At 35.1% G+C, this 12,138-nt stretch overlaps 3 protein-coding genes across 3 annotated transcripts; 2 read left to right on the forward strand and 1 right to left on the reverse strand.

Annotated features, from left to right (window-relative positions):
• On the forward strand, positions 2,916-7,452 carry LOC109228522 (vacuolar protein sorting-associated protein 2 homolog 1). The gene is made up of 5 exons (XM_019393641.1): positions 2,916-3,132; positions 5,180-5,310; positions 5,806-5,910; positions 6,746-7,006; positions 7,093-7,452. The coding sequence occupies exons 1-5, from the start codon at positions 3,096-3,098 to the stop codon at positions 7,228-7,230; spliced, it is 672 nt and encodes a 223-aa protein (XP_019249186.1). The 5' UTR covers positions 2,916-3,095; the 3' UTR covers positions 7,231-7,452.
• Positions 7,906-9,004, reverse strand: LOC109228523 (RING-H2 finger protein ATL52-like). Its single transcript, XM_019393642.1, has one exon. The coding sequence runs from the start codon at positions 8,892-8,894 to the stop codon at positions 8,244-8,246; it is 651 nt and encodes a 216-aa protein (XP_019249187.1). The 5' UTR covers positions 8,895-9,004; the 3' UTR covers positions 7,906-8,243.
• LOC109228524 lies at positions 11,110-11,681 on the forward strand. Its single transcript, XM_019393643.1, has one exon. The coding sequence runs from the start codon at positions 11,201-11,203 to the stop codon at positions 11,567-11,569; it is 369 nt and encodes a 122-aa protein (XP_019249188.1). The 5' UTR covers positions 11,110-11,200; the 3' UTR covers positions 11,570-11,681.

The following is a 12,138-nucleotide window of genomic DNA, read 5'->3' on the forward strand; positions in this document are numbered from 1 at the left end:
ATAAAAACCCAACCCCATAAAAATAACCCATAACCCGGCCTGACCTCCCCCTTCCCCCGATTTGAACTTGAAGCTTCAAGTAAGCTTTAATGGAGTTTTAACTTCCTTCTTCAAATTTTCTGCCTCAAAATCGTTTGATACTCACGTTTCAAGCTCCAAACATCAGTTTCCCAGCAGTTTTAAGCATTATTTTGGTCGTCATTTAAAGATCAAAACCCCCAAATTCGAAGCTTTGAATAATGCTCCAATGGAGTCTTTAGCTCTCTTTCTAGTTCCAAGTTATCTCCAAAGTAGCTAATCATGATTTTATAGCTCAAGATGTTAAGTTCAGATGTTTTGAAGATCAAAGATTAGCTCCAAATCAAGCCCGGACAACAAATAACTCCTAATTATTTTTTAAAAAATCAAACTTTAAACCCAACGACCCAGGTAATGGTGTTCTTCAAAAGTTCTACTCCAGATATTTGTGAATTTTCAGCTCCACAAACACACAATCAACTGAATTTTAATTACCAATAAACAATAACATATATTTTAACCTCAAATTTGAATACTTTTTTTTCCAGCCACAACTTCGACTCCAAGCTAACCTAGCACTAGGTGCTTGTAATGTTCACTTCACTTTCCACCCAACAGCCGCCAAATGATTCAAGCACAATCAATAGAACCTAATCAGATTTTAGGAACAAACAAATAAGCTTCGAAATAAATGTTCTGTAACTCTGGGTACATGGGTATTGTCTTTGACTTTAAATTATTGTGTTTCACAGGCACCAGATAAAGCTTATTAGAATTTTCAGAAATGCTTGTCTCATCTCTCGTCTTTACATCGCCTTCAGAGTTGGCCTTCTCGGCGGGAGAAGTGGGATGTAATGTGATTTAGGATGTTTTGATGGGAAGGAGAGGTCGAATCAGGTCATGTGTTAGTATAATATATCGTTGGGTTTTTATCGAACGGGTTGAGGCTTCTATTTTAAAGCCTTCACGTGTCCGATCCATTAAAATAAGGGCAAATATAATACTTTCTCTAACGGTAGAGGAATATTTGGTCGGATAGTATAACGAAGGATATATTTGAACAATAAATAATAATAGAGGGATATATTTGACCCTTTTTCGAAAAAATTATTATGCGGGGTCAAAGATTCAAGACCACACTTTTCTGCAAATTTTTTTTTGCATTTCCCAAAGCTGAAAAAAGGTCAAAAAATTACATAAATATAGCACTTTTTGTGGTGGTCTTTAACTTTTGACTCCTGCTTGTCTCGTGATTAAAACTGAAAGTCAAAAGATAAAAGTGTTGTCCATAGGGCAAGCGAGGGGCAACACTTATTAAATTTGAAGTTCTGTCCATGGGGAAAGTGGGGATAACAATTCAAGACCATCCACTTTGAGGGTTTTTTTGCGGGAAAATTACGCGACACATCAAACAATTACATATATTTACTATTCGTAACTATACTTTCAGCAAATTTACCATTCATAACTATATTTGAATTTTATGGTAAATCCATGAAATAAGATATTAATTGTTTTGAACTGAAACAAGAGAGCAACAAGCTCTCGTAGCTAAGTTTGTTAGAGCACTCGCTTAGTTAGCAAAGGTCTTGAGTTTGACTCTCAACAAGAACATTTTATTTTTCTGTATTTCTGTATTTTGCCTTAGTTGTATTCATTGCACGAACAAATACAGTAGATACATGTTGTATCCTTTGTATACACTCATGTATACAGATATACAGTCGATACATATTGTATGCTTTGTATACATTCTATATACAGTTGATACAAGTTATATCCTTTTGTATACACCCTTGTTATTTTGTATTGGTTATAGTGGATACATATTGTATTCATTACACGAATGAATAAAATTGCACATACGATTGATACACGTTGTATTCGTTGCATGAACGAATACATTTGACACATGTTGTATTCGTTGCACGTTTGAATACAAGTGATACAATTTAGTAACAATTGAATAGTAGCTACGAACGGTAATTAAGCAAATTATAGTTACTAGGCTCTAAACTATAATGGTTTATTAAATGGGATCTTTACACAAATAGCCGGCCATATTACACTATTTACTTTTTCTAGTCATATACATAGATTATACATTGATTATACATAATTATACACATGTAATACATAAGTTATGCATATAAAATTTTAAAAATGGCCAGATTTACAACTGGTCGTTGAAAAATAGCGCAATTTCAAAAGTAATAGAAATTTAGCCACTTTTTATATAAAGATAAATCTGAGCGAAAACACTGTTCAAAACCCGGAAAACACTCCAGTATATTATGCTGGAGTTCCAGCATAAGTATACTTGAACTCCAACATATTATACTGGAGTTCCAGAATAAGTATGTTGGAACTCCAGCATAATATGATGGAGTTCCAGCATAAGTACACTAGAACTCCAACATAATACACTGGAGTTCCAGCAAGTATATTGGTCTAGTATAATATACTGGACTTTGGAGCACCGGTGCTCCAGTCTCCAGTATATTATACTGGAGCTAGCAAAGTAAACCGATCCAGCATAATATGCTGGAGTTCATACACAAGTGCACCGAACTCCAGTATATTATGCTGGACCGGTCTCTATTGCAGTAAAATAATGGCTATTTTTCATTGACTTGGTAAACGCTGGCTATTTTTGATTGACCAGTTCGAAAACTGGCTATACCGTGCTATTTTTACACTATACATTCTGCGGCTATTTATAATTTAAGCGGTTGGATGATCGGCTATTTGGGTTAATTCTTCCTCTTATTTGTGTACTTCCAACCCAATGTCTATAATGGGCTGACTTGGAGTCCAATTAAAGAGGCCCACCTATCTGATATCAAATCCGAAGCCCATTTCCTAACGGAAAGTTCTTTTGGGACTCTTAACATCGCCGTGTTGCGGAATTGGATTCGCCAACCACTCTTGCCGCGTAGTACTTGACTCTTCCTTCCTTGAGCCAAAACCCACACTTTTTCTCCTTCAAAATATCATTCCTTTTCAGATAGAGAAGAAGATAACTAGAAGAATAATTATTCAATCGAAAGAAATCAATTACCGATCGATCAATCAAGATGAGTTTCCTATTCGGCAAGAGAAAAACTCCCGCAGGTACCTTTTTTTTTTTTTTGCAAATAAAAAATATCTGCTTGATTTTAATCCAATTGATTTTTTACTGCTATTTTAATGATTTATTTGCGGTTTAAAACTTCCTATTTCGTGATGTATTTAGCGATCTATTTGAATTGATGCTCGATCACCTGGAATTGAGTAAATTTGTTAAATTCAGTATGATTGATCTTTCATCATTGATTTGTAATTGTAGAATCTTTATCTCATGCGAAATTAGGTTTCTGGTTTTGATGCTTTTGCTTAGTTAAGCTTAAGAAGGCAGATGCAACCGGGGGGGGGGGGGGGGGGTCAAATGAAGCACGTGCAAACCTTGAAAATCATGGTTCAAATCTTAGCGGAGACAAAAAGCAATGGGTAATTTCCCCATTTGCTTAAGCTTTGTTTGATAGAATTAGCCGGTACTTGTGCTGGTGGAAGGTAGCAAGTAACTAGTGGAATAGTCAAGGTGCACGCAAACTGGTCCGAACACCACTATTCTAAATTTTAGAAAAAGTTTAAGGGAAAGCGGATGATGCATAAGTGGACTTAGGATGATGAATAACTTATTTAGGATGTTCAAATTTTAAAGTTTGCTAGGTTGATGGAAAATATTTGGCTTTGGCCACCTTAGGTTCCGTAATTTATTTATTTTTGGGTTTAGCATTCTCAAATGGTGTTTGAGGATGAGAGTATCGTGATCCAATTTTTAGTCCTCCATGATTATGTAAATTCTACTGTCTAGATTGTAGAATGGTTAACATTTCTATTTTGCTGATAAAGCAGGTATTCGGGAGCATCTCTTTGCTGCTCAATTAAAAAATTTAAAGCTTGTTTTTCCCATTATATGAGTGAATATCACGTGACACAACATCCCATGGATATTAAACTGATAAGGACAAATACTACACTTGATCTTAGCAAAAAGGCGAAGAAAGGGAAAAAGTTGAATGTTTTATAATCGATTTTTATTTTCTGCTGTTAAACCTTAACCAGTAAAACCCCAACTTTGTGTTGGTCTTGTTCAAACACAAACGGTAGAATAAGTTGACACCCAAAAGGGAAAAAAGAAAAACTAACTTGATTCAGATAAGTAGAGTGCTTTGTTCTGTGTATGTGCCCACTTCTTTTGGAAAAGTCACCTTTTTGTGTAGGAAATTGATCTCATAAACTAGGTCAATTTTATGTTTGTATGTCTGGTATACTTACTTATTTATCAGAGCAAGGTTGCGAGTCCAGATCCCAAATCATACCTCTACAGATATTTTTTTACGAGTCCTTTAATGTCTGAATGTATCATTATTTTAAATTACATGTTTTGTAGAAGTCTCAATATATCAGAATTGAGTTGTATTTTGGGGTTTATGAATTCGATCAGAGTTTGACTCGTAACATTGTTTGTGCTGGAATAGTTACCAGGGAATTTATCTCTTGGACCTTTTCGTTTTTCCTTGCTTTTAAAAATTGTAATACACTGGGAGATGGGTAATCGATTGTTGTTGGAAAATTTAACATTATTTCTTTTGGATAGCTTAGAGAACTTTTAATTCTTTTTTGAAATTTTTAACTTTTCTATACCTCTCTTGAAGTTTTAAGAAGTCTTTGCATGTTGTAATGGTGCTATTTGTCTATTCACTTATCTTTTTTAGTTTATTATTAAATTTAACATGGCTCTGTTTCTTTTATAGAACACTGATTTTGCTATACGGAAACAGCCTCTCTGCCCCTATCGGGGCAGGGGTAAGGTCTGCGTACACATTACCCTCCCTAGACCCCACTATGTGGGATTTTACTGGGTAGTTGTTGTTGTTGTTGTTGATTTTGCTATAGTTCTTAGAAAATAATACAACTTTTGCTTGGTATTTTTACAGCTTTACTTGCTGATTCTCAGTTTTATGGATTTTAGCTGTTAATTTCCCCCTTTATTGTTTCTTAAGTAAACCGGTGCATGATACTGCCCTTTGATACCTTGTGGAACTTGACGGAATGTGATTGTTGTTAGCTTTTCCTATCTTTGCATAAATCTTTAATGTTTTATTTTCATTTACAGAGCTCCTGCGTGAAAATAAGCGTATGCTTGATAAATCTATCCGAGAAATAGAAAGGGAGCGACAGGGGCTACAAACACAAGAGAAGAAGCTAATTGCAGAGATAAAGAAAAGTGCAAAGCAAGGGCAGATGGTATGTCTTCTCTCTGGATCTTAGCCCCACTGTCTTAGTAAGGAGTACTTCTCCATCTTTTTTAATTTTAAGTGGATTATTCTATGATGGAGGAGCCTATCCTTCAATTTTGTTATTAGTATTGTAGGCTGCTTGAACTAGTAGTAAACATCAGTCATACTATTAATGAAGTGCTGAAGAGGGCCTATTCTCTAGTTAATCAAACATTGCTCAGAGACGAACCGCCAAAAAGAAACCCAGCGCTTAGGTTTCTAATTTAGACGTGGGTCAATTAGTTAAACAGAAAATCTATTGGTATAGTAGAGTTTACAATCATATGCAAATAATTACTGTATAGAGTTGGTGCGAGTGGACCGAGTCCTGGAAAAGGCACTAAGCTATTTTGTCACTTCTGTTTTTTGAGTCGGCATAGTATTATGCTATAGATAGTGCAAGGAGATAGGATTAACAACAATACTTAAGCCCATTTGTGATTTGAAGTTCTTTTGATTCTAGGGTGCTGTAAAGGTGATGGCAAAAGATCTTATCAGGACAAGGCATCAGGTTGAAAAATTTTACAAGCTTAAGTCCCAACTTCAAGGTGTCTCCCTCAGAATACAGGTAGTTATGGACATGATCATCATCATTAACATTTTTGTTAGCTTTTGTTGCTGCTGTAGCTATTGCTATTGTTCTACTTCTTGAAAAGTATTAATCTTTCTTGAGAATACAACCACTGTCATTGTGAGACGTTGTTTACAAAACTTAATATTTGCATAACAGTATCCTTGATTTCTTCCTGCCCTTTCCCTTGAGTAAATTCTGCAACCTTAACAAAAAATTTCCTTCACATGCTCATGGACAATTTTAAATGTGTCTCCATTGGTTCATTTGTATGAAGCTGGATGAAATCTGCTCCTTTGCCTTTGTGGTGAAGGAGCATCGATACAAAATTTGCACATAATAATTCTATATACTGGAAGTTGATAAATTCATTTCTTTCCAAATAAAAAAGGTTGATAAACTAGTCCTTTGCATGCCTGACCACTGGGTTGTCTATCTACACTGAAATCATTAAAGTTTGATTTCCCCCCCCCCCCCCTCCCCCCTCGGCTCAGAGTGAAAAAAAAAAGAAATGAAAGAAAGAAAGAATGAAAAGCTAAAAACATGGAAGTAGACGAATAAAAGAGAATATCCATCTTTGGAAAGGAAGCAAAGGGTTTTCTTTTCGTGTTGCAAAGGAATTGAGATGTCCTGATAATATGATATCTTCTCTTTTCGTTCAGAATATCTAGCTACAGGCAAATTGGTTGACGAAAATCATTATGCTATGTGAATGATTGACTAAGAGATCTTAACAGAGTCGATTTTACTTTAACATATTTGGTTGTCTGAAGAATGAATGGTTTGCTAACTCTTTCTTTTCTTAATACCCAAATATTATCATTGATATTAGACTTTGAAATCAACACAAGCAATGGGTGAAGCAATGAAAGGTGTTACAAAGGCAATGGGACAGATGAACAGGCAGATGAATTTGCCGGCATTGCAGAGAATAATGCAAGAATTTGAGATGCAAAATGAAAAGATGGAAATGGTGAGTGAGGTGATGGGAGATGCCATCGATGATGCTTTGGAAGGGGATGAGGAAGAAGAAGAAACTGAAGAGTTGGTGAACCAGGTCCTTGATGAGATTGGAATTAGTATGAATAATGAGGTACTTTACCACTCTTTCGTTACACACTTATTTGGATCTATCATATGTTTGGAATGCTAGTTTTATGGTCCTTGAATTAATGGCAGCTTGTCAATGCTCCTTCCTCTGCGGTGGCTGCTCCAGCAGCAAAAAGCAAGGTTGCACAAGCTGAGGCAAGTGAACATGACGATGGTGGAATAGACAGTGATCTGCAAGCAAGGTTAGACAATTTGAGGAAAATGTAAATTATTTACAAATTGAATGGAAACTTTATATGGCTTTGTAACATTTGTGAAAATTCTGGAATTCATGTTTGGGCATAGTCTGTCATTGCAACACATAGCACGCCCGATGCTTTCTGTTTATTCTTGAGTCTTTTTGTATTATAATACATAGTTACACGAACATTGAAAAAGTTCGCAACAAAGTTTTTTTGTGGTTTGTAGGAAGAAATATTTCCTCTTTTACCCAGTGTTTGGATGCTAATTGATTGAGGGGTGCTTCTTATCATATCTGTGGTGTGCTCCTACACCCTAATTTAGAGAACATACAAATTCAATGTTACTTAAAAATTCATGTAGGAAAATTCCAATCTTATCCTTATTCAAATGTTACTTAAAAATTTAGATAGTTAAACCCAGTGACGCTAATCGTGAAATACACTTATGATCTCTGACAAGTATCCTCGAAACCTTTAAAATGGGTTGGATCAAGAAGGATATGACTTAGAGAAATGAGATCAGCATAGGCTAACCAAAAATTGAGTTTAAACAAAATAACCATGGATTAGTACACAGAAGGACATAGCCTAGTTGTGAAATGAGATCAGCATAGGTTTACTTAAAAGAGAGTTTAAACAAAATAACCATTGGTTAGTACACAGAAGGACATAGCCTAGTTGTTAATGAAGTGGGTGAAAATAGAGGAGACGAGGAACATTCAAATCACAAAGTTGGCTGATTTCTTTTCATCTACTTAAGCCTTCTACCGATCCTGATGCTTTGTGCACCAGGCTGTCCTTTACTTAAGTCTTGGTAAGCAAAGTTATTCGATAATTATACCGGTGGAAGGTAGTAAATATGGGATGACATAGTTTTTTATATTTTCCACATGATTTCAGATATTGTGATTATCATCCTTTTCTATCACCATCCTCCACCCCAACTAGGATGAACAAAAGTCTTCATGCAAAATCTATCTTCCTATAAATAAATAAATAAACATATCACAACACCAAAAAAGAAATGAAAAGGAAAAACTAAACAGAAGTGCCTTGAACTATCAATCCTTCTCTACTCTCCTCTTGTCCTGTGAAACTACTCGGGTGAAGCACCGGCGGCTCCACCGGAGAACGACACATGGGGCAATCCAAGTGAGAATAAAGCCACATATCAATACAAGAAGCATGAAAAGAGTGGTTGCATCTTGGAAGTTGCTTTACTTCTTCCCCTTCTTCAAAATCTGATAAACACACAGAACACTCAATATCATCATTATTCTTCTCATGATCATTTCCTCCAACTTCAACTCCTCCTATCTTGTACCTGAAACTGGACACTAAGTTCACGTTAAGGTTATCTAGAGAAACATGGCTAGATATTTGTTCAGTAGACTGATCATTCGTGTGGTTATCTTCGTTGCACCATCGAACGATAAGGAGATTGTAGAGGCCAAGTAAGACAGCTGCTATTCCGACAATGATAAGAGCACAATACAAAGTGGGTAAGTTTGATTGTTTTGGAGAAGAAGGTGATGAAGGAGTATTAGGCATAGGAGCTTCTGCCATAGCTTGAACCAGTTTGTTTGAGAAGCAAATACTAGGGGATTGATTGAATTCATTAAATAGTGTTATATTTAAACTATAGTATATGATAGGAGTAGTATTATTTATTATTATTACTCCCTCCATTCCATTTCAAATGACGATTAAAAAGTACATTGATTTTATTGTAAAGGGTGGCCGAGTTGGTTGAGCAGGGGACTTTCCAAATGAGAGGTCTAGGGTTCGAAACCCACTTACATCCGAGCTCGATGTACGGGGCTTACCTAGTTCGGTTTACCCTCCTGTGTGGTTTGTAATCTATTACACAGGCGCGGGATTTAGCGCACCTGAATAGTAGCGGCTACAGGTTCCCTTGTTAACCAAGAAAAAAAATCAAATACTTTTATGATGAGTCAAAATAAAAAATGTGTTGTATGTATACATTGGTATTGGAACTGAGAGAGCATTATCTATTAGTAGTGGAATGAATTATATCAACAACGAGTGTGATTGGACGGTTGAGATCCCTCCAGCCTTAATCAAAAGAGTCTCGAGGTTGATTCTGAATGGAGGAACTCCCGATAGGAATTAGGAAGTGCTTCTATCTTTTAGTGGACCTTACGTGGTGTGAATTAGAACTAGTCGGGCTAGTGAACCAAATGATTAAAGCCAAAGAAGGAAGGAATTCTATTCTATCGATTTTGGTGTTTTATATAGTAAAATTAAACAAGTAGTAAATTATTATGAAGCCGTGGAACCAAAGGAGTATAGTTAAGAAGGAATATCTCTGTGGGCTGGTTGATGAATAAACATGGTGAAAGATGAGATTTAATTTAATGAAAAAGACAAGGAAAATGGACAATCAAAAATTTGGGAAAATGCTAGTGTATATCTAACAGACTAACCTTACCTTTCTTACATTATAGCAGTCAAAGAAAATTGCTGTCACTTTTAATCAGACTCGATTTCGTTGCTCCTATTTTGACATTATATAGCAGGAATTTTGATGGATAATTTGATTATAACTTTCGATATGATCATGTTTAGCTTTGACTTTAAGAAGCTTATCGTCTGATTAGGTAAAATACATCGTGTATGTGGCTTTGGTAATAATACAAAAAGGGTTTCTTTCTTTCCTATTTCACTATCTAGAAAAATTCTCTATCGTGGGACGTAAACATTATTCGTAAGTTAAGGTAGAAGGTACGATTTTACTAACAGTATTTTAAGGAAGTACGATAAAGAATATTTTAATCACTTTTCAACTCGCATTAGTCTACTAAAATATCGAATAATTGGATCTTATAGCGCTCTTGAATTGGACAGCCAGCCATAACCTCCGGCTTTCACTAGAGGGCGTTCAGGCAATTAGGATTGAATATGAAAATTTAGATTTTGTTTGATTTTCGAATTGAAAAAATGACAATCCAATCTTATCCAAATAAGCTTGGATTGGATCGAATTTCTTTCACTATGCAATAGTTATTGCCAACCATCACCGCCAACCACTTTTACTATCAGCCCTCATCATCAAACAACCCATCATCTTTAATTTAGCTATACTACCACTAACTGCTACTATCCATTAACGGGGGCGGATTTAGGGGGCTGGAAGAGGGTTCATCCGAAACCCTTTCGTCAGAAAATACACTATATATATAAGGAAAAATTTGGTTTGTATCTCGATATTTTATATTATGAATCTATTTGACACATCCCAAAAGTATAGCTCAATGGTCAATGGGGGTTCAAAATCTTTGTTAGGTTACTAGTTCAATTTCCACTAGTCATAATCTCTTTTAATTTTTTACCTTTTTCTTTTTTGTGCCCCTTTAGTGAAAATTATGTCTCAGTCTCTATCCATTATATAACTTTCAACATCTGCCAGCACCGCTAGCCATCTCCACCAACCACCACCTCATTAAACGTTAACTAAAAAAAATTCTCTAAAATTTTGTGGTTATAATGTTTAATTATTTTATTTAAAATTTATATATATACTAATTTCAAATGAAGATAAATTATGCACATTCAGATAATAAAAGAGAAGAAAAAAATTTAACTGTACAACTAATTTAATTGTTCAACTTTTAAAACTTGAGACAAATTTTAATAATAAGATTATGTTCGCAAATTCTATTATTTAAAAGGGTTTCTTATTTCCTTAACTTAAAAATTTGATGCAATATGGTTTTTTTTTCCTCAACTTACACGAACATAAAAATATGACAAGCTTCCAATAAGATAACCTTATCCACCATAGCCAATGAAAATCAGCCACGTAAGCACAAAGGAAAAGATACCAAACCCCTATAGCTCAATTTTCCACCTCTCAATAAAAATCCTCTTAATCTAAATTCCTCTTTCTCCTCTCAAAATCACATCATTTTACCAATACCACACTCTTAAATTTTAGAAGGAAGAAAAAAGAAAAAACTTGAGAGCAAAAAATAATGGCTTCAACTTCAGTAGTTTCAATGGCAATGCCACTAACTTACACAAACCAAAAGAAGCAACCAATTGTTGAAGCTTTTTTTAAGCCATTGCCAATTAGGCCATCAAAAAATATTGCAACAAATTCAAAACCAATTGTTGCTAAGTTTGTAGTGAAAGCTTCACTTAAGGAAAAGGTAGTGACAGGGTTGACTGCAGGTGTACTTACAGCATCAATGGTTGTACCTGATGTAGCACAAGCTGCTGATGGAGTTTCACCATCACTTAAGAATTTCTTGCTTAGCATTGTGGCAGGTGGGGCTGTGCTTACTGCAATTATTGGTGCTATTATTGGTGTTTCCAACTTTGATCCTGTTAAGAGGAGTTAAAGTTGGTTAAATTTGTGTCCTCTTAATTGTATCTATATGATGTTTAATTAATTCCACTATGATTTGTGTATGTTTAAATGATAATTGATTATAGTTTTTTTTTTCCGGCTTATTCATCTTGTATTCGAAATTTACTATCTGACTGCAATAGGTTCACTAAAGGGGAGCGCTCCCTATCCGAGATTTTCTTATTCATAAGACTCGAACGTAAAACCTATAGTTAAGGGTTGGTTCCTACTATATTCTTTGCTAGTAATTTATTAGCTATAATTTTGCTAGAGATACCAAGTCACTTAAAAATTGCAACTACATGCATTTGCATTTATACTTATCTAAAAAATGTAGCTTGTTACAACTTACAACTAAGTCAAATTAAATGTTAACAACGTCCTGCAATGTGGATACATAAGAAGATTCAGGTAAACATGCACAAATTTTGGATGCAAAAGCAACAATATTTTTATTGTTTTTGTGATTTATATTCAACCTCTCATTGTTAAAAAGCCAGAAGATTTCAACTTCTCTGCACCGAAGCTACTCATCAAAAAGATCAAATTATAGGGGCGTTA

The sequence above is a fragment of the Nicotiana attenuata genome, chromosome 7, assembly GCF_001879085.1.
Source record: "Nicotiana attenuata strain UT chromosome 7, NIATTr2, whole genome shotgun sequence".
NCBI lineage: Eukaryota > Viridiplantae > Streptophyta > Magnoliopsida > Solanales > Solanaceae > Nicotiana > Nicotiana attenuata.

Bases quoted from the DNA above. Each gene is read 5' to 3' on its own strand.
- LOC109228522 (XM_019393641.1), top strand. From the start codon at position 3,096: ATGAGTTTCCTATTCGGCAAGAGAAAAACTCCCGCAG. The intron at 5,311-5,805 runs GTATGTCTTCTC...TTTTGATTCTAG, and splicing joins GTGCAAAGCAAGGGCAGATG to GGTGCTGTAAAGGTGATGGC. The intron at 7,007-7,092 runs GTACTTTACCAC...AATTAATGGCAG, and splicing joins GAATTAGTATGAATAATGAG to CTTGTCAATGCTCCTTCCTC.
- LOC109228523 (XM_019393642.1), bottom strand. From the start codon at position 8,894: ATGGAGGGAGTAATAATAATAAATAATACTACTCCTATCATATACTAT.
- LOC109228524 (XM_019393643.1), top strand. From the start codon at position 11,201: ATGGCTTCAACTTCAGTAGTTTCAATGGCAATGCCACTAACTTACACA.